The 24193-nt window shown below is 50.8% G+C and overlaps 1 protein-coding gene across 1 annotated transcript; it reads left to right on the top strand.

Annotated features, from left to right (window-relative positions):
- The first annotated feature begins 12768 nt into the window (after window positions 1–12768).
- Window positions 12769–13426, top strand: Tmem275 (transmembrane protein 275). Its single transcript, XM_045148873.1, has one exon. The coding sequence runs from the start codon at window positions 12769–12771 to the stop codon at window positions 13306–13308; it is 540 nt and encodes a 179-aa protein (XP_045004808.1). The 3' UTR covers window positions 13309–13426.
- The last annotated feature ends 10767 nt before the right edge of the window (window positions 13427–24193 follow it).

The following is a 24193-nucleotide window of genomic DNA, read 5'->3' as shown; positions in this document are numbered from 1 at the left end:
GGCACCACCCCTCCCCTCTATCCACCACCTCTATCTCAGAGCTCTCCTGAGTCAAGGCTAGAAGATCCAACACTGAACTGAGTCCTGGAGACCTGCCTTTGCCTCCACAAGGCTCTTCAAAACAAACCCCAGACTGCCTGGTGTCACTGTGAGCCCCACAGGACTCCTTTGCTTCAGTCTCTTTCTCCAGCTTGTCTTTCTAGACGACAGCTCAGCTTTGCTCCTTGCTGATCTCCTGACTGCATTTGCTAGAATTTGGCCCAGGGCCCTGACTATGACCAAGGATGCCTTGGTTCTTTACTTCATTATGGCCACAGAAGCTGACCACAGGAGTCACAGGTGGGGCCCGCAGCTGAGCTCCTCAGCTCCCATAGCCTGGCCCTGGGTCTAAAGAGATCACCATGTGGAGTAGAAGGCTAGGATCAGATTCCTCTCCAAATATCAAATTTCTAGGCCATTCCTTAGAGTAGCCTTTGAGCAGCAGTAAGAGGCACATCCTGGAGTGTTCCTGGTTCCTGGAGGAGAGAGACTCGCAGAGGGACAGACTTACACAAAGTGGTCAAGCACTATCACAAGAGCCCAGGCGAGCCATTGGCAAGGCAGCCTCCCACACAAGCCCGCCTGACACTGGTGGTATTGAATCTCCAACTCAGGGCTTTGGATCCCCTGGCTCCAGACAAGCCTCCAGTTTTCCCTCTTCTCACTGTTCTCTCAGCTCCTTGAAGAAGCTGAACACCTGTCTGCCTCTAAGCCTCAGCCTGTGTTCTAGAGGGTTCCCTGCAGAATCCCATACCCACATGCTGTTTTCATCCAATTTCAGCAGCCTGTGACTCCTTTCTCCTGATACCTACGAGCTCCAAGTCCTCGTCACCAAAACAACTGGGTTTTTGTTTGTTTGTTTAGGGGGACAAAGTCTCAAGTAACCCAGGCTGGCCTTGTGCAACCATGCCTGACTAACATTGTTTTTCTATTCTGAGGATTGAACCCAGGACCCTATGCACGTTAGGCCAGTACTCTACCACTCAACTATATACCCAACCCTCACAACAGTTGTTAAGCCTACCTAAGTCTACTAAGTATACCCTTTTCTAGCCCCTTGAACTAGGCAGGCTCTATAGCAAGTACTTGAGAAGTGTTAGTGGTTAACTTTTGTTTTGTTTTGTTTCGTTTTGTTTTTGTTTTTCAAGGTAGGATCTCACTGTAGCCCAGGCTGACCTGGTATTCGCTAGTCTCATGGTGGCCTCAGACTCACTGCAATTCTCCTACCTGTGCCTCCTGAGTTCTGAGATTAAAGGCACACGCCACCATGGCTGGTATAGTGGTTAAATTAAGTGAGAAAACAATTCATTATGCTTTCCTGGAGAGCCATGTCATGACCCATCTACAGTGGGGCTTGGGGTAAAGAGGCCCAGGTCCATATGCCCAGGCATAAGATTGCCCCACACATGCACCTCCAGGCCCAGCACATTGTTTGACCTGTACAGAGACACTTGCCCCATGCCCTATTTAGGAGAGAAGACCCACTGGGAATCGTCTCTTACAGAACCCATGCAAGTGACTCAGCTTTGCTCAGTATCCCCAAGGACAAAAATCCCCATCAATCTTGAGTGGCTTTGGTCTATTTCTTCTGCTTCACAGTGGGGGGGCATAAGATTGGGCACCCAGAAGACACCCAGTGGATGCTAGTAAACCAAACCAAGCAAGAGAGCCCATCTTGCACAGAGCAGCAAGCTGAACCTGTTGAAAGAAAGGACTTGTGAGGTATCCCGAGGAAAATCAGAGCCAGCCTTTGCGTCCAGGTCTTCTCTCCCCCAGCCACAGCACTCAACTCCCTAACCACAGTGGACCAACCTCCCTGAGGTATGAACTTCACAAATATATCGGTCAGTTGCAGAGACTGGTTCCTTCAGTCCAAAGGAACTCAAGATCACTCCTTGAATTTCCTTCCTCTCTTCCTCCTTTCTGCTTGCTCCTTGCTTCTTTTCAACATCATCACCACTCCAGCTCTTCTTTAATGGATGCCGACCTCCTCTTCCTATCCTCTTTCAGTCTTCACCTCCATGTTCCAAAGAGATGCCCAAAGGTAGAGAGGATGGGAACACGGATGTGAAGCTCAAGCTTAGGGCAGGGTAAATGCCCCTCCCTGTCCTCCTTCTCCCTGGCCGTATCTCCTCTAAGACAAGTGTTGGTGTCCTTGATGCCTGCGGAAGGGGGGTGTCAGACACAGAGGAATGCTCAGAAACATGGTGGAATACATTAAGGAATAAGCACATCGGACACAAGTCATGTCCATTGGAAAAGAAGCCAGTGAGGGCTCAAAGGACCCTTCCCTGAAGCAGGTAGGAGTTCTGGAGGCCTGGGCCTAAGTCTCCTCTCTTTTTGCTGCTGTGGGCTTCCTGAAACCTCCTTCCCTCCAGTGTAGAAAGGTGTCCAGATGCAATGTATCCAGGACTGTTTCCAAACAACCCCCACCTCCTGCAGTGGTCCCTTGAAGGGGACCCTCTCTCTCAGTCTCTCATGCCTTCTCTCCCAGGTCTGCTTTGGGGGGAGGAAGTGCCTCTGCCTCTGCGCAGCAACAGAACCCTCCAATGCTTCAGCATAGGGATGGGGATGGACAGGAATCCAGCCCTTCCAGCACCCTGCTCGGGAAGGGTAATCAGTGCTTTCAGAGAACCTCAATACCTGGACTATGGCTGAGCCAACCTGTGCTGGGCTGGTGGCTGAGAACAGAGCAAAGCAAAGGGGACAGTGCTGGGTCCAGGCAGCACCTTGAAGTCACACTCCTGCAGGGCCAATGTGGAGAACTGCTCCAGCTGAGGTGGTGGAAATGAGACTCACATGCTGGTCCTGGCTCCCAAAGACCAGAGAAAGAAGCTGAGGGCCTTGGGCCTGGGTTTCCTACAAATGGAGGATGGTGGCCAGGTCCTTATTGGACCACACTCAAAAGGAAGCTTGCTGGTGGGTTTGCAGATTAATGAAGGGACAAATGAGTGGAGATGCCCTCCCAGCTGAACTTTTGGGTGCTTGACCAGGCCTCCCTGCAACACAGCTCCCCCAAGCTGGGGCCTCTGCCCAGCACACCCTTTGGGTTCCTCGCCCCAAGCCTATAGGGTCACGGGGACACAGCCCTTTCTGGGTTGCTGGACTAGTGGTTGACTGGGGAAAGGGTGCTGAAAAGAAGCCCCATCCCTGGGTAACCCTCCCTGCCCCTCACCCAAAGCGCCTGGTCCCTCCAAGACTGCGGGAGCTGCAGCCGAGAGCGGGTGGGTGGGCGGGAGTTATTTGTTGGGGCGCTGGCAGACAATAAACCCAAAGGAGCGAACGCGAGAAGGACAAGCAGAGGAGGTGGTGGGAGGCGCCCGGTGGGGACGCTGAGAAGGGGCTGGGGCAGTGGGAGGACGCGATTGTCGGCCCGCACCGCCCACCCCCGCTGCCGCCGCGGGGGCACCCCACGAGCATCGCGGAGCCCAGCGAGTGGGCGGCGCGGCTCAGCCCGGCCCCGCGCCCACCCTGCCGAGCGGAGCGGCTCTTCCCGAGACTCGGCGGGGGCCACCGCGCCGGAGCCCTCCCGCCCAGCGCCAGGAAGATCCCGCGGCCCTGCCCTCGGGGGTCAAGCGGGTCACAGCAGAGGAGTGTCGGCGCGCTCGGGCTCAGGCAAGTGAAGGCTGCAGGACTTAGGGGAGGCTGGAGGGAGGGCAAGAGCCGAGGAGGGGCCGCCTGCAGGGACAGAGATGCCCACCTGGCCTGGTGACTGGTAATGAGGAAAGGAGGATGCTCAGACTAGGGGACGGGACCTGTTGCCTTCAGGAAACATGTGACAAAGGCGATGAGGGAGTAGGACTGGCTGCCTTGGGCCTCCCTCTGCCCTACTCTTGTCCCTGTTGCTCTTAACTTAGTAGACTCTGTCTTAGAACCTCTCTCTGCCCTCCACACCCTCTCCACAAGCCAAAGCAAGGAGGAAGCTGTTTCAAATCAAGAGGCAAGTGCAGCTAGAAAAGCAGAAGAGTCTCCCATGGCCTGTCTGACCAGAGATTCCCTTCCCATTTATTTCTCCGTATTCACTGGACGATCAGGCACAAGGCACCCCACTGGAGACATAGCAGCCACCAAGCTGAACGTAATCGTGGTCCTCAAGCCAGATGTGGTATGCAGCGGGGCGGCCCAGCGCCAGGGAGGGACGGCAGTCTGGGAGCCTGGCTTGGGAAGTTAAGAGGTGAAAGGGAAGCACCTGGGAAGGTAGAGCTGGGGCAGCCAGTTTAGGACAAAGCACTGTCACTACTCAGGCACAAGGCGCCACTCTCCCACCATGCCTGCTGAGCCCAGCGTTCCTCCCGTGGGCTCTCCACAGCTAGTAATACAGGCCCACCAGAGTAGAGCCCAGACGGTTGCCTGGAGGAGTGTGGTCTGGGGCAGCAGCAGTGGGGGTCCCGGAGGGTTTTAACAGTGTGGAAAACGAGGTGTATGAAAATGAGTGTAGAAGGAAGCCGACCTACAGAAGAGGGAGGGTTCGGGGCCAGGCCTGGGTGTTCTCACTGAGGCTGTGGGCTAGGAGGGAAAGGATGACATTGAGGAAACCTGTATCCCAGAGGTGCTATCCCAAGAGGCTTGGTTCAGCAGGCCAAAGCAGAGGCCAAGAACTGAACAGCCTTCACTGAACTCAGTGGCAAGGAGTCACTGGTGGCCTAGGTGAGTGCAGAGGCCAGAGCGTGATGGAGCCCCCGCGTGCGGGCAGGGCTCTCAGGAAGGGGAGAGAACGGGGCTGGAAAGATGGGTCCAGGAGAAAGTGCTCGCTGCACAAACATGCAAACGTGAATTTGGACCTGAGTTCGGACCTCCAGCACCCACATAAATGCCAAGTACACGTGGCAGTCCCGGCACTTGGGAGGTGGAGGCAGGCTAGCTGGTTAGCTACACTAGGCGAATTGCCAAGCTCGGGCATAAGTGAGAGACTCTGTCTCAATAAATAAGCAGGAGAGCCATAGAAGACAACACCCCATGTCAACCTTGGGCCTCCACAAGCATGGGCACACATGTGCTCCCATGCACGCAAGCATGCACGCATGAACACACATATGTAATTTTAAAAGGGGAGGAGAGTGCTAGTTGGAGACCACTGTGGAGTTAAAAGAGGGTTTTGTTTCCGTATGGACAGGCTTGGGCACCCTCAGGAGGTGTGGTCTAATGAGGAATGTTGGTGAGCTCAGACTAGGACAGGGACTAGCGAAGCCACATGGCACAGAGGCCTAGCACTGCATGGTGTGGTTTCTTCCTGCCTCCCAGGCTTAGGAGTTTGGATGTAGATTTGGGAAGGCAAGAACTGCTTGTCCTTTGCTGGGAATGAAGGGGTGCGTTAAGTCACACAAGACTAATTAAAGTTGCTGTGGTATCTCAGGTGGTCACAGACAAGTGAAGACAAGAGGACCATGGAGAAGAGGTAGGACTCTGGGAATTTCCTGTCATCAGAAAATAGTCATAGCAAGAGGCAGCATGCAGCCAGCACCAGCTTAAGTACACACAGGGTCAGACGCGAGTACAGACTTAGGGACAGACTAGATTTCCATCTGGGCTTCTTCATGTATTACCACCATGTCTGTGACCTTGGACACGTAATTTAACCTCTCTGTGCCACTGTCTCCCTGTCAGGTTGGGATGGCAATCGTGTCTACTTCTTAGGGTTGTCATAAATTCAATGAGTTAATGTATATAAAGGGCTTAAGTCTTCACCCATTCTTTGTTGCCGTAACAGGGTATCTGAGAGTGGCTAACTTATAAAGGAAAGGAGTTTGTTTAACTCACCACTCTGCAGGTTGGGCCTAAGAGCAGGGCTCTCATTGGCATTTGCACAGCCTTTTCTCCAAATTCACAGCAGAAAGGGGAAGGGCAAGTGGGCATAAACAAAACACATAAAACACAAGAGGCAGACGTGCTCTTGCAGCCTGATGTCACAGTGACTAACCCAGTTCCTCAAGAGTGTGCGCTCACTGGCCACATGGAGAAGTAACCCAGCCCCAGGGGGAAAGCACTCGTCCCTCTTAGTGACCTAATCATTCCTTAGCTGGACACATAGTAGGTGTTGTCAAAGAGTTTGTTTAGTGATGGCAGTAGGAGTATAGCAGAAAGCAGGGGGCTGCAGATAGCAGTTAAGGCACTTGCCTGCAAAGCTTAAGGACCCAGGTTCGGTTCCCCAGGACCCACGTAAGCCAGATGCACAAGCGGGTCCATGCATCTGGAGTTTGTTTGCAGTGGCTGGAAGCCCCAGCATGCCCATTCTCCCTCCCTCCCTCTTCCTCTCTCTCTCTCTCTTTCTCTAATAAATAAATTAATTAAAAAGGAAAGAAAGCAGGGTGTTGGGCTTCTAAGAGATGGGCTGGCTCGGAGTGACACCAAGAATGATAAAGCCCTGGCATGGGGTAGGGGGGCGTGGCCCAGGGTAGCTGAAATGTGATAAAGGAATTGGGCACTGGAGATGAAAAGTCACGGAGCAGGGCTGGAGAGATGACTTAGTGGTTAAGTGCTTGCCTGTGAAGCCTAAGGACCCCAGTTAGAGGCTTGATTCCCCAGTATTCACATAGGCCAGATGCACAAGGTGGCGCATGTGTCTGGAGTTTGTTTGCAGTGGCTGGAAGCCCTGGCGCGCCCATTCTTTCTCTCGCTCTCTGCCTCTTTCTCTCTCTGTTTGTCTGTTGCTCTCAAATAAATAAAAATAAAAATAAAAATAAAAAAATCAAGGAGCAAAGAGGACCAGGACTGGAGGTGGTAAGATGCTGCAGGTCCTCAGACAGGTATGGCTTCCTTCCTTGGAAGGAAGGGAAGCTCCAGTCCACAATGTCAAGTCCCCTCTGGCTGCCTCCCACCCCAGCTGCTCCAGGTAGCTGAGTAACTGGAATGAACACAGAAGCCTAGAATGGGCTGAAGAGCTCAGTCTCCCCACACATGTGGCACTGGCTGGGGACAAGCCAGAGCATCAGGAAGGGCTGGAAGGGAACAGAAGGCTCAGGACTGTGGAGCCACCCTTGCCTACATGGTTGATGCAAAGGACATGGTGCGGGGTGCGGGGGGGGGTACTCATGCAGAGAAGGCTATGGAGTTCTCTGTCATGCGCTGGAAGCCAGAGCCTGCTGTGCTGTGGAGATCTTCTGGATGAGACTTCACCTCAAACGTAGCAACAGTGAAATGCTGGCTAGAATCACAGAACCCACTGGAAATGGGATGACGATGACGTTATCAGACCTACTGAAAGAGTTATCCCTTCACCCTTCCTTGGGGCCACTGCTTTTAGGTGCCTGCCCTCCACCCTCATGCCAGTGCCACATGGGAAGTCTCTAGAGATACATTTGCTGGGCCAAAGCTCATCTCCACAGATAGGGAGTGTTTTGACCTGTTTCTGTTTCTGTTTCTGCCTGTGTCTGCAGCTCTGTGTACAACGAAGCTGTGCTTATTTCTGGGTATGTCTGTCCCCTGAGTGTGCATGGTGTGTGTATGTTCACATGCGTGCATGTGCGTGTGCATGTGTAAGGGCCTGGCCATTGGCTGCGGTGGAGTCTCTGGACCCCAGGGAAGCAGGATTCGGTTGGCAGAAGCTGAGAGCTTGCAGAGAAGTGAATCAGCCCCGGCAGGCGATGAGGAACAGTGGTGTGGGAGTCCCTACGGTGGAGCTGGAGCTGGGGAGAGAGAGCAGGGGCTGCGGCCCCAGGGGAGAAGCTGGCCCAGACTTCAGGGACTGAGGGGAACAGAAGAGTGGCAAAGGGCTCTGACTGAGAAAATGAGAGACTGGGTCTCAGACAGTGGGCAGGGCTAGGCCCAGTGGCTGCTGATGTCTTTACTGAAACCCCAGCTTTTCACCCAGAGACCCCTGGACCTTGAAGCAGGAACCTGGGGCCAAGAGATTTGGAAGTTGCCCCTGGACAGGAAGCTGCTCTTGTGCAACACAAATGTCCCACGACTATGCACTGGGGCTCTCTACAGAACCCCCTTCCCCAGAAGCTTTTGGCCCTGCCTATGTAGGACCATCCCCAAGCTTGTTGATGGTTACCTAGATAGTTACAACAGTGACTGTGGTCTTTTAATAAACAACTATCCCCATACCTTCCAGTAAGCAGCTATTCTTTTTTTTTTTTTTAACAACTTCCATGATTGTAAACAATATCCCATGGTAATGTCCTCTCTTTCCCCACTTTCCCCTTTGAAACTCCATTCTCCATCATATCCCCTCCCCCTCTCAATCAATCTCTCTTTTATTTTGATGTCATGATCTTTTCTTTCTATTATGGTGGTCTTGTGTAGGTAGTGTCAGGCACTGTGAGGTCATGGATATCCAGGCCATTTTGTCTCTAGAGGAGTACATTGTAAGGAGTCCTACCCTTCCTTTGGCTCTTACATTCTTTCCGCCACCTCTTCTGCAATAGACCCTGAGCCTTGGAAGGTGTCATAGAGATATTGCAGTGCTGAGCACTCCTGTCACTTCTTTCCAGCACCATAATCCCTTCTGAATCATCCCAAGGTCACTACCATCTGAAAAGTGAAGGTTTGTGAAGGTGGAAAAGGAGGCCTATTTAGAAATTGCTATCAAAACACTACAATATGTCATGAAGGTGGCAGACTAATCTATAATGTGCTGTACCTGCTTATTTATTTATTTATTTATTTATTTATTTATTTATTTATTTAGGTTTTTCGAGGTAGGGTCTTACTCTAGTCCAGGCTGACTTGGAACTCACTACGTAGTGCCATGGTGGACTCAAACTCTCAGTGGTCCTCCTACCTCTGCCTCCCGAGTGCTGGAATTAAAGACATATGCCACCACAATGGGCCTTATTTTATTTTATTTTTATGAGAGAGAGAGAAAGAAAGTGTGTGTGAGAGAGAATGGATGTACCAGGGCCTCCAGCTACTGCAAACGAACTCCTGATGCATGCACCACCCTGTGTGACTGGCTTATGTGGGTACTGGGGAATTGAACCTGTGTCCTTAGCTTTGCACTTTAACTGCTAAAACCATCTCTCTAGCTCCCTGTTTATTTTTCTGACTGGGGTTCTGATTGTGGGGTGGAGCACAAACACTGAGGAGGGACTCTATGCTAAGCACCTTCCCTATGGTAGTTAATACATTTGATCTGCACCACATCCCTGCGAGCTTTTGTAGTTCTGAGCCAAGTCATAGTGAAGACACTGAGGCTCAAAGGGGCAAAACAACATTTCCTTTTTTTACTCAGCTGTAATGGGGACAGTAAGGGTTTGAACATGTTCAACTAGATTGAAAAGTCCACATTTCCCTTATATAAGAATAGCTGCTTAATCTGGTCTAGCCACTGTGGAAATCAGTGTGGAGGTTCCTAAGACAGCTAAAAATCGATCTACCATATGACCCAGCTATAGCACTCCTAGACATATATCCTAAGGACTCATCTTATTACCTGAGAGATACTTGCTCAAACATGTTTATTGCTGCTCAATTCACAATAGCTGGGAAATGGAACCAGCCTAGATGTCCCTCAACTGATGAGTGGTAAAGAAAAATGAAGTTATGAAATTTTCAGGAAAATGGATGGATCTGGAAAGGATTATACTAAGTGGGGTAACCCAGGCCCAGAAAGCCAAGCATCGCATGTTCTGTCTCATATGTGGATCCTAGCTACAGATGATTGGACTTCTGTGTGAGTAGGAAGAAAACTCAGTATCAGAGGCCAGTTAGCTAGAAAGGAGATATAAAGGGAATAGAAAGGAAAGGCCGGGGGCAGGGGAAGGACTTAATAGGATGGTATTGTATATATGTAAGTAGAAGAATAGATTAATGTGGGTAAAGAAGCCCAAGTGTGAGGTCAGGGGAAGAGATCCTTGGGCCCTCCAACCTCCCAAGGCCCTCCCTTGTCCAATTTCAGTTTTCAAACATGGAGTAAAATGAGATAAAGGACCAGATCCTCTCTGATCTTTCACTGTGGGAAGAAAGACAACCCCACCTTTGCCAGATAATGTCAGCTATTGATCAAGTGGGTCTGGGGTGGGGATCAGGCAGGGATTTGAGAGAAGATCTGGAAATCCCAAAGCCCTCCTGAGGATTAAACACTTCTCTTTGAAATATAGCAAGGTTGTGTGCAGTGTGCACTTACGTATCTGCTCTCTGACTCTGGTCTTGGGTTATCTTTCCTTCTTTTTAGCCCAGCCACCAGAGCCAAGTGTTGCAAGTTTGCTTTTCTGGGGAGAAGCTGAGGAGTATTTGCTACCCCAGGCAGAGCATCCCTGATTCCACCAGACTTCACCTTGGCAAACCAATGAGTTTATTGAGCTTTCTTATAGAACATGAGTGAGGGTTTACTTATAGGAGGGTGGAGACCCCAAGTGTATGGAAACCCCACTTCCTTGTCAGAGCCTCAATTCCTTTACTTGTAAAATGCAACTATTAAAAAACCTCAAAAAGGCCTGGCATGGTCGCATACACATTTAATCCCAGCACTCAGGAGGTAGAGGTAGGAGGATCACCATGAGTTCAAGGCCACCCTGAGACTACACAGGGAATTCCAGGTCAGCCTGGGCTAGAGTGAGACCCTACCTCAAAAAACAAACAAACAAACATGCATGAGACCCCAGCATGGGTCCACAGTACTACATGAATTGGGTGTGGTGGTACACACCTGTAATCCCAACACATTGGAGGTGGAGGCAGAAGGATCATGCTCCATTGCTACAGAGTGAGTTTAGGGCCACTCAGTCTCAAAAAAAAAAAAAAAAGTGGTACTGGAGAGATGGCTTAGCGGTTAAGGCACTTGCTTGCAAAGCCTGAGGGCATTTGATTCCCCAGTACCCATGTAAAGCCAGGTGTATTTAATTAGTGCATGCATCTGGAGGTCTTTTGCGGTGGCAAGAAGCCCTGGTGTGCCCATACTCACTATCTCAGTCTGCCTTATTCTCTTTGTCTCTCTTTCGCATAAATAAATATTTTTTAAAGTGTCTAGTAGCAGCAGGGCCTCATTGATACTGTGGATAAGAAAGTGCCTTGCAAACTATAATAGCTGCATGGCTGCTTCATGGCTGCCTGGAAGAACTATCAGCAGCTGGTTGGTTCATGCAGCAGGGAGATTCTAGAGACAGCTGTGGCTGTAGATGCCCTTATAAGTCAACATCTGCTTTCTTTGCCAGGAGTTTGGGATTCTGCCAACTTGGTATGGCAACAAGATGGTTCTGACTAGAGTGAGTCCCAGAAGAACTGCCACCTACTGGCATGACACCAGAAGAGAGAGCCTTGGAATCTCCAGATCTGGACAAGCCAGGGTGGCTCTCCACACCCAGACCTGATCTGAGATTTCATAGCTCCCTTTGTCAGCTAATGCAAGGACATGGTTAATATTTCCTACTCACTGTTGAAAGTACTTTTTAAAGATTAAGGTATTCAATTATCATGATACCCTTTGTGACTGATTTTATTATTAGCCCTACATTACAGGTGAGCATGGAGCATTAGACCATTTATTTGTCTGGGTTACCATCCCTGTTCCTCACTCTAAATGCTCAGCTGCCACCTGTGGTACATGTGATTACTCCTCCTCTACCTAGGACTTTTGGGGGGTGTTTTAGTCTTGTGAGGTCGGGTCTTCATCTAGCCCAGACTGACCTGAAACTCACTATGTAGTCTCAGGGTAGCCTCGAACTCATGGTGATCCTCCTACCTCGGCCTCCCAAGAGCTGGGATTAAAGGTGTGCACCACCACACCCGGCTCTACCTAGAACTTTGTTTTCTAGCATTGTTTCACAATTCCAACACAGCTCACAAACTATGATTTCATCTTTTCAGGGCCTTGGTACCTATGATCTACATTTAGGGCAGAATTCTCAAATAGAAGTCATAAATTTTGAGACTTTGATTATATTACTCTTGCTTTTGCATGGACTTCCAGCATTCTAGCAACCAGTGATAGTTCCCAGAACTAGATACACCTAGAGCTTCTTAGAAAGTCACGTGAGCATCCATGGGTCAGGGTTTTTTAAACCAGGCCCAGTTGCAGAATCCTGGATGGTGAGATGGAGTTAGGCCTGGAACCAACAGAATGCTCAGTCTAGAAAGGGCCCAGGATCCCAGCTCATATGAGGCTCGCTCTCTCTCTCTCTCTCTCTCTCTCCCCGCCCCCCCCCCCCATATCTGAAACATCAGTAGCTCATCACTCTCACGGGGACACTCACACCAGAACCTCTCTGATGACAGTTAACGTCACTGCCTGTGCTTAGCAGAGCCCAGTGTGGCAGACAGCAGCTCATTTAGGTCCTTGGTCCTGGGTCTTGATTAAACTGCTCGACTTCTCTGAGCTTCAGTTTCTTTATCTGAGCAAGGAGCACCTAAACCAGATAGAGGATCCCTCTTTCACTTGGCGGAAGGGTCTTGGGGTGATGATGGATCTAAGCCCCAAAAAGTGACACCTGTTGTCACTAGGACTACTGAGGAAGAGGCGGATCTTTTAATGTGTAGCCTGCTGAGCACTTTTCAACCATTTACTCTCAGCGCAGGAGGTCTTCCTAGTGGAGAGGAGGTGGAGGGACTCCAGGGACTGCAAGAGAGAAGCAACAGAGGAATCTTGTTTTCCAGAGGTGGGGAAGGAGTTGGGAGGGCGAAGCAGGGATGTTCTACTCGAGATGACACCTCACTTGCGGGCACTGACTGTATCTGGAGAGCTGAGCCCAGGTGGGAAGCTGATATGCCCGCCCCGCTGAACCGTGTTTTTGCTGTGTACCTGCAGGATCCGCTCCTGATATGTGGACTGTTAAGGGAGTTTGAGGCGTGCTGATGCCGCCGGCCAAGAAGAGCAAGGGGCCCCTGGCCTCTGCGGCGCCCGCTGGACCTGCCCCTGGCCGGCTGCCCGGTCTACCGTCGCCCGCGCTGTGCTGCGCCTGCGGCCTGTGTGTGCTGCTGGCCGGCGTGAACGTGACTCTGGTGGGCGCCTTCGCCTCCTTCCTGCCGGGGCACAACGTGCCGCTGATCGTGGGGCCGGTGCTGCTGGCGCTGGCGCTGGGCTTCTTCGCCGCCTGCTGCGTGTGCAGCCGACGGGGCTCGGCGGCCCGGGCGCGCTCCGCGGCCACTGCGGGCCGGGGCGGCGGGCGCGCGGGGCGCGTGGCGCTGGAGATGGAGAGCAGCGAGCGCACGGCGCAGGACACCACGGCGGTGCAGCTCAGCCCGGCCGTCTCGCCGGCATCCTCCGGCCGCTCTAGCCCCGGGCCCGGCCTCTTCTCCCTGGATACGGCCGCCGCCCCCGCCTCTGCAGCCAGCTACGTGCCCACAACCGTAGGGACCCAACTCAACCTGCCCAGGGAGAGGGCTGCCTCCTAGCGAGCCTGCCCCCACCCCCGCCGACCGCCTCCCCCGTCCAGGTTACCTCCGGCTAGTGCCATTTAAGCCAAAACCAGAAAATGAAAAAAGATTGAGTCATGGACACAGGTGGCCTCATCTGGAGGGGAGAGTGTAGTGTATTGTGGTTCTCATCCCAAAGAAGGGAGCCGAGCCTTGGCTCTTAGGTGAGACCTAAATGAGCTGCTGTCTCTGGGCTTTGCCTCACGGACCCTCTCCCACCTTGATGAAACTGTGTCCAGCCCACCCCGACATTTGAACCTGGGGGAGACAGGAAGGGCAGCCTGCGCGGGCTGCTGTTTGCTCCTTGTTGGCTGTAAAAGGCTGTTAGCTCCCTCCCCTCTTTCTTGTCCCTCCTCTTCCTCCTTGTCTCTACCCCAACAGGTCCTTTGGGTTTAATTAGGAAGCAAAAGTTCTGACTTCAGCCAGGATGGTCCCCAGGCTGCGTGTGCACCACCCTGCCAGTGTGAATAGGGACAGGGGAGCTAAGGCTGGGCCTCGGCGGTGAGGAGGCTTTCTAACGCTGAACGCCCCAACGTGATTTTTCACTGCCAACACCAGCAGCCACTGTGACTGTGACTGTGCCACACCGCGCGTTCCCACTGTGCCTCGTTCCTCAATAAAGCACCTTCCGAGTCAGTTATCTGTGGTGTGCAGATGGAGGGAGGGGCTGACTGGGGGCTTCTCACACCTGGGCCCTGGGTCTTGCCAGTCTGTGGCTAACCACTTCAGCATCTCACACCAGCTCTCCTTGGAGACCTAATGGGCAGCCCTAGGGGAGGAGTGTGACTGCGCCAGACACTGAGGCTGTGCCAGGATGTCTGTGGGAACAGCTGTGTCAGATGAGGGGCTGGGTGAAGGTAGGGGTGGCTGTGGGTGCACGCGCCTGCTCCCGTGAGAGACGACTGACAGTGTCTGGATGACTGCTGGCGTCGCACATGTGCAGGAGCGTGAGGGGGGCAGTTGAGGGCATGGGCAGCAAGAATGGTGAGAGGAGAATGCTGCCCCGGGATGGCTGGGCTTGCGGAGCTTGGGCCTAGCCTGTGGTCTGTTCAGGCGAGTCAGAGCTTCACAGGAGTGGGGCCTGCCTTGTGGGAAGAACTAAGGAACAGAGTACTGGGAGAAGAGCCTGTAACTCTGAGCCTGTCCTTCCTCTCCCTGCAGAGACACTCCATGCCTAGGCACCTGGGCTTCAGCAGCATCCCTCTTCTTCCATGCCCGGGCACTTCCGGTGAGCTCTGGGGCTCTATCTTCCTTCCTCCTCTTCTGCAGTCTCCCCCTCCCAGGGACCTAAGGGAAGCAAATCTGTCATCAAATGTTATGAGTAGATCAACCCCATTAGATCTTATGGGTCAGCATAGTTCCTACCCTTTGAAATACCCAGCCCCTGGAGCCAATGGCCTCTTCGCAAAGGTCTCCTCACCCCTACTGAGTGTGTGTGTGTCCATCTCCGCAGACTTGTCTTCTCTTCTGGATCATGGATCTGATTTCCCAGACACCACCTGCTGTCTTAAGAGTAGCCAAAGAGAGGATCCCGCACTGCCACTGCCTAGGATGCAGTCTGGACCACCCTGCTCCCAACACCTCCTTAAGGGGAGACAGCTCACATTTAGGCTTGCAACACTAAGCCCAGCCCTAACCTCTCTCCCATCTGCAACAGATATCTGGAATTGCATTCTCAGGGATCCATCTTTTCCCTGTTGCCCCCATCCCCAGATCCCCTACTCCACAAGACTTCTGATCTTGCTCTCAAGTTAACTGCTATATAGGAAGAGTACACTTAAGGCTTCAGATAAAGATTCGGGTCAGTGGGCCAATGAATCAACAATCAAGAATCAGCTGCGTGAGTGGAATGGGGAGACTATAGGATGAGGGTATGTGCTCATTGGCATCCCTTCCAGTCATCCTCAGCTGAAGATGATCATTCTGTGTCCCATCCTTCTCCTTAGGCACCCAAGAGAGTTTCTACCCAGTAGACCAAGAAACCACTTCCCAATCAAGTCCAACAAAGCACCCCACATTTCCAGGCTTCCTATACTAGGGTCCCTCCTCCCTTCACAGACCTTCCCCAGTGAGAGCTAAGGGACAGGCCTTGTGAGGACCTGGGCCAGCCTCACTCTCCACACACACTTTGGATGACACACTCTGTCCCCACACCTCACTCTGCCGCTGTTGTGTGAAAAGTAGAGTGTGAAAGGCAAGCAGGGAAAACAGGAATAAGTTAAGAGGTAACTTCAGCCGGGCATGGTGGCGCACACCTTTAATCCCAGCACTGGGGAGGCAGAGGTAGGAGGATCACCAAGAGTTCAAGGCCACCCTGAGTCTACATAGTGAATTCCAGGTCAGCCTGGGCTACAGCAAGACTCTACCTTGGGAAAAAAATGAGGTAACTGCAGAGAGCTGTGCTGGGAGCTGAGATTGGAGTGGTCACTGTGAAGCCACCTTGTCTGTTTCTGAGGGTGTTTCTGTTGAGGTAAGGACACAATTCAGACAGAAACAGGGGCAGGAACATCCCTGACCCTGAGGAATATGAGCAGGGCCTGATGACATCCACAGGAGTCACTACAGAGGACTCAGCTTTCCACTCCCACCCTGGCCCTGGAGTCCCAGCAAGGCCTGTCCCTAAGGGTCAAGAGTGAGGGCTGGAGAGATGGTTTACTGGCTAAGGTGTTTGCCTGCAAAGCCAAAGGACCCATGCTCAACTCTCCAGGCTCCAAATAAGCCAGTTGCAAAAGGTGATGCAATGGCACAAAGTTGCACATGCACACAAAGTGGCACACGTGTCTGGAGTTCAATTGCAGTAGCTGGAGGCCCTGGTATGCCAGTTCTCTCTCTCTCAAAATAAGTAAATTTAAATTTTTCTAATTGCAAAAAAGAGTTGCAAGGAAAGACCTGAAAAGATGGTACTCCCTAGGGCTTGCCATAATAGTGTACTTCCAAGAAGGAACTATTGCTATCCTGAATCAAGGAACCTATCTAAGAGGCCAGGAACTGGGGTGCTTTTCCTGTATTATCACTAGAAAGGATGAAGGCAACCTTTTCGAAATTTTCTTTATTGTATTTTGGGTTGAGCATGCACGCTCATGTGTGTGTGTGAAGGCCACAGGACAATAAGACAATCTCAGGTAACATCTCAGGAGTACTGTTCACTTCCTTTGAGACATGGTCTCTCATTAGCCTGAAGCTCCCTTATTGGCTAGACTAACTTTGACCAGCAAACTTCAGGGATCTGCCCATCTCCACCTCTTCAGTGCTGGGATTATAGGAATGCTACCACACCAGCATTGAAAATAATATTTTACTTAATTAATTCTCTATGTAATCTCAGGGTGGCCTTGAATTCAAGGTGATCCTCCTATCTCTGCCTCCCAAGTGCTGGTGTATTAAAGGTGTATGCCACCACACCAGATTTAATTAATTAATTAATTGCAAGCAGAGAAATACACAGAGAGAAAGACAGAATGGGTGCACCAGGGCATCTAGCCACTCCATAAAACTCCAGATACATGTACCACTTGGGTTGTTAGACTTTTAGGCAAGTGCCTTAACCATTGCTAAGCCATCTCTCTAGCCCCACACCCAGCATTTGATGTGGGTACTGGAGATTGGACTCAGGCCTTCATGCTTATGAGGGAAGCAATTTTTACTACCAAGGCATCCCTAGAATCAGTTTTTATCAATAAACATACTAGATAATTCCTGAGCCCTACTATGTGCTCAGCACTGGTGATATAGTGAATACACTCTCCTGAAGCACACCTTCTACTTGGGGAGACAGAGAATAAAGAAGTAAGCAGACAAGACTAAAAGACATTAGTTAGTAAACTGCACTGGGGATGAAATCACAATAGGAAGCTGTGAAGGAAGGATCTATGTGCTTAGGGAGGTCTTCACGAGGAGGTGATATTTGAGCTGAGTACAAGTCAGTCATGCTGAAGTCTAAACAAGAACATTTCAAGCTCAAGAATGGTCAGTGGAAGAAGAAGAAAAAAAAAAGACCCAAGGTGAGCATGAACTTGGCCTCTGTGTGTCAGAACAAGAGAGAAGGGCTGCTAAGACGGGAGGGGTAACGCTGGAGAGCTGGGGAGGGGAGTGCGCCTCAGCCGCCGCCAGCTGAGGAAGCTGGGTGAGGAGCTGGAATTGTATTCTCAGTGAGATGAGAGCCACTGGAGGGTTCTAAGCAGGGAGATGACATGATCTGATTTATGATTGTAGAGCTTGCTCTGCCTGCTGTGTGGAAAATACAGTGTGGAGGGGCAAGTAGGGAAAACAAGAGGGCTGGTTACTACAGAAAGGGTTACTGCAGAGAGCTGCACTGGGATGGAATTGGATGGAATTGGAGTGGTCACTGTGGAGCAACCTTGCCTGTTTCTAAGGTAATGAAGCAGGTCACCCTGTTGGATTTCCTGTGGGAGGAAAAGACAAGAACCTGAAAGAAAGTGCTATAATTTTTGTCTTGGGCACCTTGAGTGTAGCATGGAAGATCAGGTTTTGGAGGACACCTGAGGGACTGTCAGCCCAGGAGAGCTGCTTTAAGGTGCTGGAGCCAACAGCCCTGGGTCCTAGAAGGAGAAGAGGACCCTGGGGCATAGACTTAGGAGCCTCCGGCTGCGGGGCGGGGGGGGGGTGGTGAGAAGAAGTGAAAAGAGAGAACCCTAAACCTAGGCTAGTCTAACCTCGGAGAAGAAAGGACCCAAGATGCCCAGCTCTGACCTCTCCCCAGTGTGCTAATGCCTGAGGCCTTCCATGAGGCAGTGGGCTAGGCAGCAGTGGGGTGCAGAGTGTGAGCTCCAAACTTGGGATGTCCCTGCGGGTGTGGTGGTGCACACCCTTTATCCCAGCACTCAGAAGGCAGAGGTAGGAGGGTTACTCTGAGTTTGAGACCAGCTAACATTATAGATAGTGAATTCCAGATCATCCTAGGCTAGAGTGAGACCCTACCTCAACAAAACAGAAAAGGAGAGAGAGAGAGAGAAACTGGGTTGGAGAGATGGCATTCCCCAGTACCCACATAAATCCAGACGTACAAAGTGGTACAGGCATCATTTGCAGTGGCTAGAGGCCCTGGTGCACTCATTCTCTCTCTGTCCATCTCTCGTCTCTTTATCTCTGCTCACAAATAAATAAACTTTTTTAAAAAGTGGGGACCTCGATCTCGTTTACCACTATATCTGACACTATGTGCCCCATAATGTCTATCAAATGCATGAATATTGGACTGAAGAGATGGCTTAATGGTTAAGATGCTTGCCTGCAAAGCCAAAGGACCCAGTACCCTTGTAAGCCAGATGCACAAAGTAGCACATGCGTTTGCAGTGGCTAGAAGCCCTGGAATACCCATTCTTTCTTTCTTTCTCTCTCTAAAGTAAACAAATAAGCCATATATCTATATAGTCTGTTTGTTTGTTTTTCGAGGTAGGGTCTCATTCTAGTCCAGGCTGACCTGGAATTCACTATGTAGTTTCAGGGTAGCCTCAAACTCACAGCAATTCTTCTACCTCTGCCTGGCAAGTGCTGGGATTAAAGGCGTGCACCACCAGGCCCAGCTTAAAATATTTTTTAAAAGCATGAATCTCAGCCTGGCTGAGATCCCCACCCCCACTCTCAGGTCACTGGTAACAGGGATTTATCAAAATGCCTCGCTTAATAGAAAAGGGAAAAAAGCTCCTTGTCTGTGAGGAATCAACTGGCTGATTCCTTGGTTGTCTCCTTCTCTGTTGAGGTTGAAGAGATAGGAGGACATACAGATGGCCAGATGAGCTTCCAAACACAGGCCTAAGGGCCAGGCTCCATGAAGTAGGGGATCAACCAGATGGAGCACGCTTGAGGAAATAAACACTGCTAGAGACTTCCACCAGAGGGCACCCTGGGCACATGACAGGAGATAGCAGTAGCTCAGCCAGTCAGAATGCAAGTTTTCTGTTACCTCCTTCGAAGGTGATCACCCTGGGAATGAGGAGGGCAGCGAGTCAGGGGGGGTGGGGGGTAATCATTCACATTTACTAAGTAAATTATTCACTCCTGAAATCTGACATTACTAAGGAGGTCTTGACCTGGAAATAGACTTAGCCTTGATCAAGATCACAGATAAATCCTGAGTATGGTCATAGATTGAACTCTGGCCCTGGTCTTAGACTGATCCCTCACCCCAGTCCATATTGAATCCTGACATTGATCATAGATTGAACTTGAAACTGGTTACACTCTGAGCCCTGATCCTGCCTTGTCCATACCCTTGAACCTGACTTTTATATCTGACTTCTCTACCCCTGGTCCTGAAACTAAACCCTAATGTTTACTATATATTGAACCCAGATCAGGACACAGACTGAGCCTTAATCATAGGCACACATTAGCTTTTGTTCTGATCATACACTGAGCTCTAGTCTTGGGAACAGACAGCCCTGATCCTGGTTCATACATTGATAATACCCCAAACCTGACTGGTCATAGAATCCTAATGTAGTCCTAGCCTGAACTCTGACCCTTGTAAATGACTGAACTTTTATCATGGTTCCAATCAGTCTTTATCACTAAGTCTTGCTCTCTCAATACTCCATTGACATAGGATCAGGTCAAGCTTTTTGCCACAAAGAAGTAACACCTGGGCTGGAGAGATTGCTTAGTGGGTAGGGTGCTTACCTGCAAAGCCAAAGGACCGAGGTTTGAGTCCCCAGTACCCATGTAAAACCAGATGCAGTGGAGCATGTATTTGGAATGGCCCACCCCATTCTCTCTCTCTCTCTCTCTCCTTATAAATAAATTTTAAAAAATTAAAAAGTAACACCTATAGCAGCTTCTGTAGGGGACAGAATGAATTCTAGGTCTCTGAATGGTACAGAACCTTCTGGTTTTTAGACTTGATGGGATAAGCAGAGAAAGCTGGTTCTTGGCTGTCCAGATCATGAGAGAAGACAGGCAGCTCCAAGGATGTGTCTAGCTGGAGAGTCAACTTGGGGGCTTCTTCCGTATACATTTCCAACCGCTCTGGAACATTGGGCAAGTCCCTGCTACTTGCTCAGCTTCGCCCCTGCTAGCTTTGATGGCAATGTGGGGTATGACACTCCTGGTAAACAGTGAGATCAGTCATAACGAGGCCCCGTGTCCCCACCCTGTGCTCTGGTGGGACGAGAAGCCCTCTCATTCTGGAAGCTCCCTTTGGCTGGCTATGCCAAAGAGACAAGGAAAAAGTGAGACATATCCAAATTGCCCCCAGGTTGGTAGGGGCTGTGACACTTGAGCGTGGGACACAGCGTGGAAGCCTACTGCTAAGTTCTCTGTATTCCTGGGGTCTGAGGCATGTGAGGGGGTGGGAGGTCCCTGAGGGGGCACCTTGCAAGGCCACTCCAGTGGATTTAGTTACTGTCCTTCCCAGGGGTTGATATGGATGCTGGAGCCAGCGGGCCGGGCTGCACTGGCCTCTGCCAGGCTTAGGGGACTCCAGGTTCACCTAGGGAGACACTGAGGCCGGGAGGGGAGTCGGGGCCAAGCAAGACAGGAGCTGGGGCGGGGGAGGGGTGCTTCGAGTCAAAAAACGCTGACGCTGAAGACAATGAGCTCTCCAAGGCTGAGGCAACTCATTTGGTCCCGGCCACGCTTTATTAAATTCTCATAAACCTGTCAGGGGGGACAGGGCTCGCTTCAGTTTACCTCATTAGCCCGACACAATGACAGTGGGGGGAGTGGGGAGGGGGTAGCAAGGGGAGGCCTGTGCTCAGTGCTGAGAACCGAGCCAGCCGGGAAGATAATTGAATTAAGTGGCTTTTGTTAATGGTTTTTAAGACTCCGAAGTGTAAATAACATTTAGGGGCTTTCTTTTAATGGGGCTGGGGTTTTAGAGACCCAGGGAGCTTAGAGGAGGCCCAGCCTGCTCCCTACCTTTCTCCCTCACCCTAGGGGAGCAACCCTTGAATGCGCTGAAGTTAGCCTGAGGAGGATGCAAGGGTACTTGGAGCCAAAGGTAAGGCCACTTCCTGAGGGCCTTTGAACAGAGATACAGAGAGTAGGATATGAACAAAAGACAACACACGTACTCAGTTCTGGAATGCCACCACTGGACAGAATGGCCGGGAAAGTCTACGGGATGCCACTGAGGCATGGCCTGTGAGTATTCAGAAGGGGTCAGTGAGAGCTTCTGGGGGAACATAAGATTCTGGCTTCATTGTCAGGGAGGTAGTAAGCTCCATTGCAAGGCACACGGGAAGGCTGGAATTGGCATCCCCAACCTTTGAGCAAGACAGTGGATGAGACTAGACTTTGGGCTTCCTCAGTGAATTGAGACTGGGGCTGAACTATAAGAGGAATGTGGAGATGGGTGGCAGCTCACTGCTTTTGACGGGGGCTGGGGGGTACTGGCAGGAACCAGGAAAAGGTGAGTACCAGGAAACACTGACATGGACAGGAGCTGTTTTAGAATCCATCCCCTGGATTTATTCAATCAAAGTGTGTGTGTGCGCGCGCGTACACACACACACACACAGGACCAGGTCTCGGAGTTGACTAGGCGGGAGGCAAAGCAGAGCTCTGGGCTAGATCCAAAGGTGCTGGGGGTGAGGTGGGGCAGAACTGGCCCTGAGCCAGCCTACAAAGAGTTAAAGAGCTAATCACCCTGCATGCGACAAAGGGAAGTGGGTTTTCTGATCCAGAAAGGATCAGTCCCTGGGATGTCCCATCAGGCCCTTCAGCGTGAAATTACACCTCAGCAGGGGGTGCTCCCCTCCCCCAGACTACCCGCCTGGGCCTGGCATAGGATTAGGGCCTGGAGTCATCAGCTTAATAGATCCTGCATGGCCTCCCCATGCTATCTGCCCCTGGAGCCTCAGTCCTCCCTACAGGGCTGGGCCAGCCTCTTTCCTCACCAGCTATCTACCTGGCTTTTGATCTGTGTCCCTCTCTGGCCTCACTCTTGGTCTAGTCATTCCATCTGTCTTCTAGGCTGAGACCTGACCTCATGTGCTGTTTTAGTTTCTTTATATCTTTGTATTTTCCCTTTGAGACAAGGTCTCTGCATGCAGCCCACACTGAACCCAAAGTCACAGTTCTCCTTTCTCTGTCTCCCACAAATCTTGAGGCAGGGAGCTCACTACCCAGGTCTGACTGTTGGGAAATTGTTCCTCACATTGAGCAGATACCTGCCACCCACTTCCCAGTGGGCCATTCCAAGACTGGATAGGTCATACAGTCAGTCCCTGCATCCATGCGCTTTTGCTCATGCCCTCCTCTCTCTGTCTCTAGTTAAGGATCTTACAGGAAGTAGTCTCTCCTTAGGCCCTTGCATCCTTCTCCCACTAACTTCAACTCCCCTAGGGGGAAAGAAGGGCAAGGACCAGGATGGGCCTTTCTAATTTCTTTTTTTTTTTTTTTTTTTTTTTTTGAGGTAGGGTCTCAGTCTAGCTCAGGCTGACCTGGAATTCACTCTGTAGTCTCAGGGTGACCACAAACTCTTGGCAATCCTCCTATCTCTGCCTCCCAAGTGCTGAGACTAAAAGCATGGGCCACCACACCTGGCAATTTTTTTTAACAAAAGACATTATATTATATTATATTATTTAATTAATTAATTTATTTATTTACTTATTTATTTAGAGAGAGAAAAGGAGGCAGATAGAGAGAATGGCACACCAGGGCCTCCAGCCATTGCAAACAAAAAACTCCAGATGCATGTGCATCTGGGGAATTGAACCTGGGACTTTAGCCTTCATAGGCAAACACATTAACCGCTAAGCCATCACTCCAGCCTCTCTCCTTTTTTTTTCTTAGTTTTTCAAAGTGGGGTCTCACTCAAGCCTAGGGTGACCTGGAATTCACTATGTAGTCTCAGGGTGGCCTTGAACTCACGGTGATCCTCCTACCTCTGCCTCCCGAGTGCTGGTGTGCCACCGCACCCAGCTTCTTCTAACTTTTTTTTTATGAGATAGAGAGAGAATTGGCATCCCAGGGAGGACCTCTAGCCAATGAGACTGAACTCAGACCTGTGCGCCACTTTGTGTACATGCATGACCTTGTGTTCTTCTCCTCTTGTATCTGGCTTACGTGCGTTCTGGGGAGTTGAACCTGCATCTTTAGGCTTTGTGGGTAAGCACCTTAAATGCTAAGCCATCTCTCCAGCTCCCTCTTCTAACTTTTAATCATATCCCAAATGTATGCCTTTCACTGCTCATCTATTTGTTGTCTGTCTCCCCTCTCGCATATACACATATTATGAGTAACAGCCCTATCCTGTTCAGCACTCACTCTCCAGGGCCTAGGGTACATCAGACACAGAGATGGTGTTCAGTAAATGTTCATTTGGTAAGCCCCTCCCATCTACCTCACAGACTGGTGGTATGGTCCCTAAACTATACACTGATGCTCAGGCCTAAAAAGAGAAAGCTAACGCCTATGCTAGGACAGAGCCATGTCCTCACTAAGAGACAGGATGCTATGGCGTGACCTCTGCTGCAGGCTCATCTCTTCAAAACACTATCAGTAAAGGAAGGCCAGAAAAGGGAGACACCTTTAAAACAGGAAGACTCAGTCATCCTTGGATGCCATTCTGGGAGACCCTTCCAGCATCTCTTCCCATGCTGGGTACTCCTAGCTGTGGGTGTAAATGGAGTTTAGAGGCACACACAAGGCAGAAGCCCAGCAGTGGCTTAACGAAATGTGCTGAGTTAAGAGTTAAGGAAACTGGAAGTGATTATCACATGGCATAGAAACCAACAAGTCACTCAGAAATCAAGGCTGTCCAGATAGGCATTGACCACTCTATGCAGCCTCTACCTACAAAACAGAGGCCCATGAAAACTCAGGGTTTGACCAAAACTGTCTTGCAGATCCAGAAGAAGGCAGGCCAGGTAGGACAAGTGGCAAGGGCCTGGACAGAGCT

The sequence above is a fragment of the Jaculus jaculus genome, chromosome 5, assembly GCF_020740685.1.
Source record: "Jaculus jaculus isolate mJacJac1 chromosome 5, mJacJac1.mat.Y.cur, whole genome shotgun sequence".
Taxonomy (NCBI): Eukaryota; Metazoa; Chordata; class Mammalia; order Rodentia; family Dipodidae; genus Jaculus; species Jaculus jaculus.
Note: the sequence above shows the minus strand (reverse complement) of the source record. Positions and strands in the feature narration are given on the sequence as shown.

Excerpts from the sequence above, each read along its gene's own strand:
- Tmem275 (XM_045148873.1), top strand. The coding sequence starts at position 12,769 with ATGCCGCCGGCCAAGAAGAGCAAGGGGCCCCTGGCCTCTGCGGCGCCC.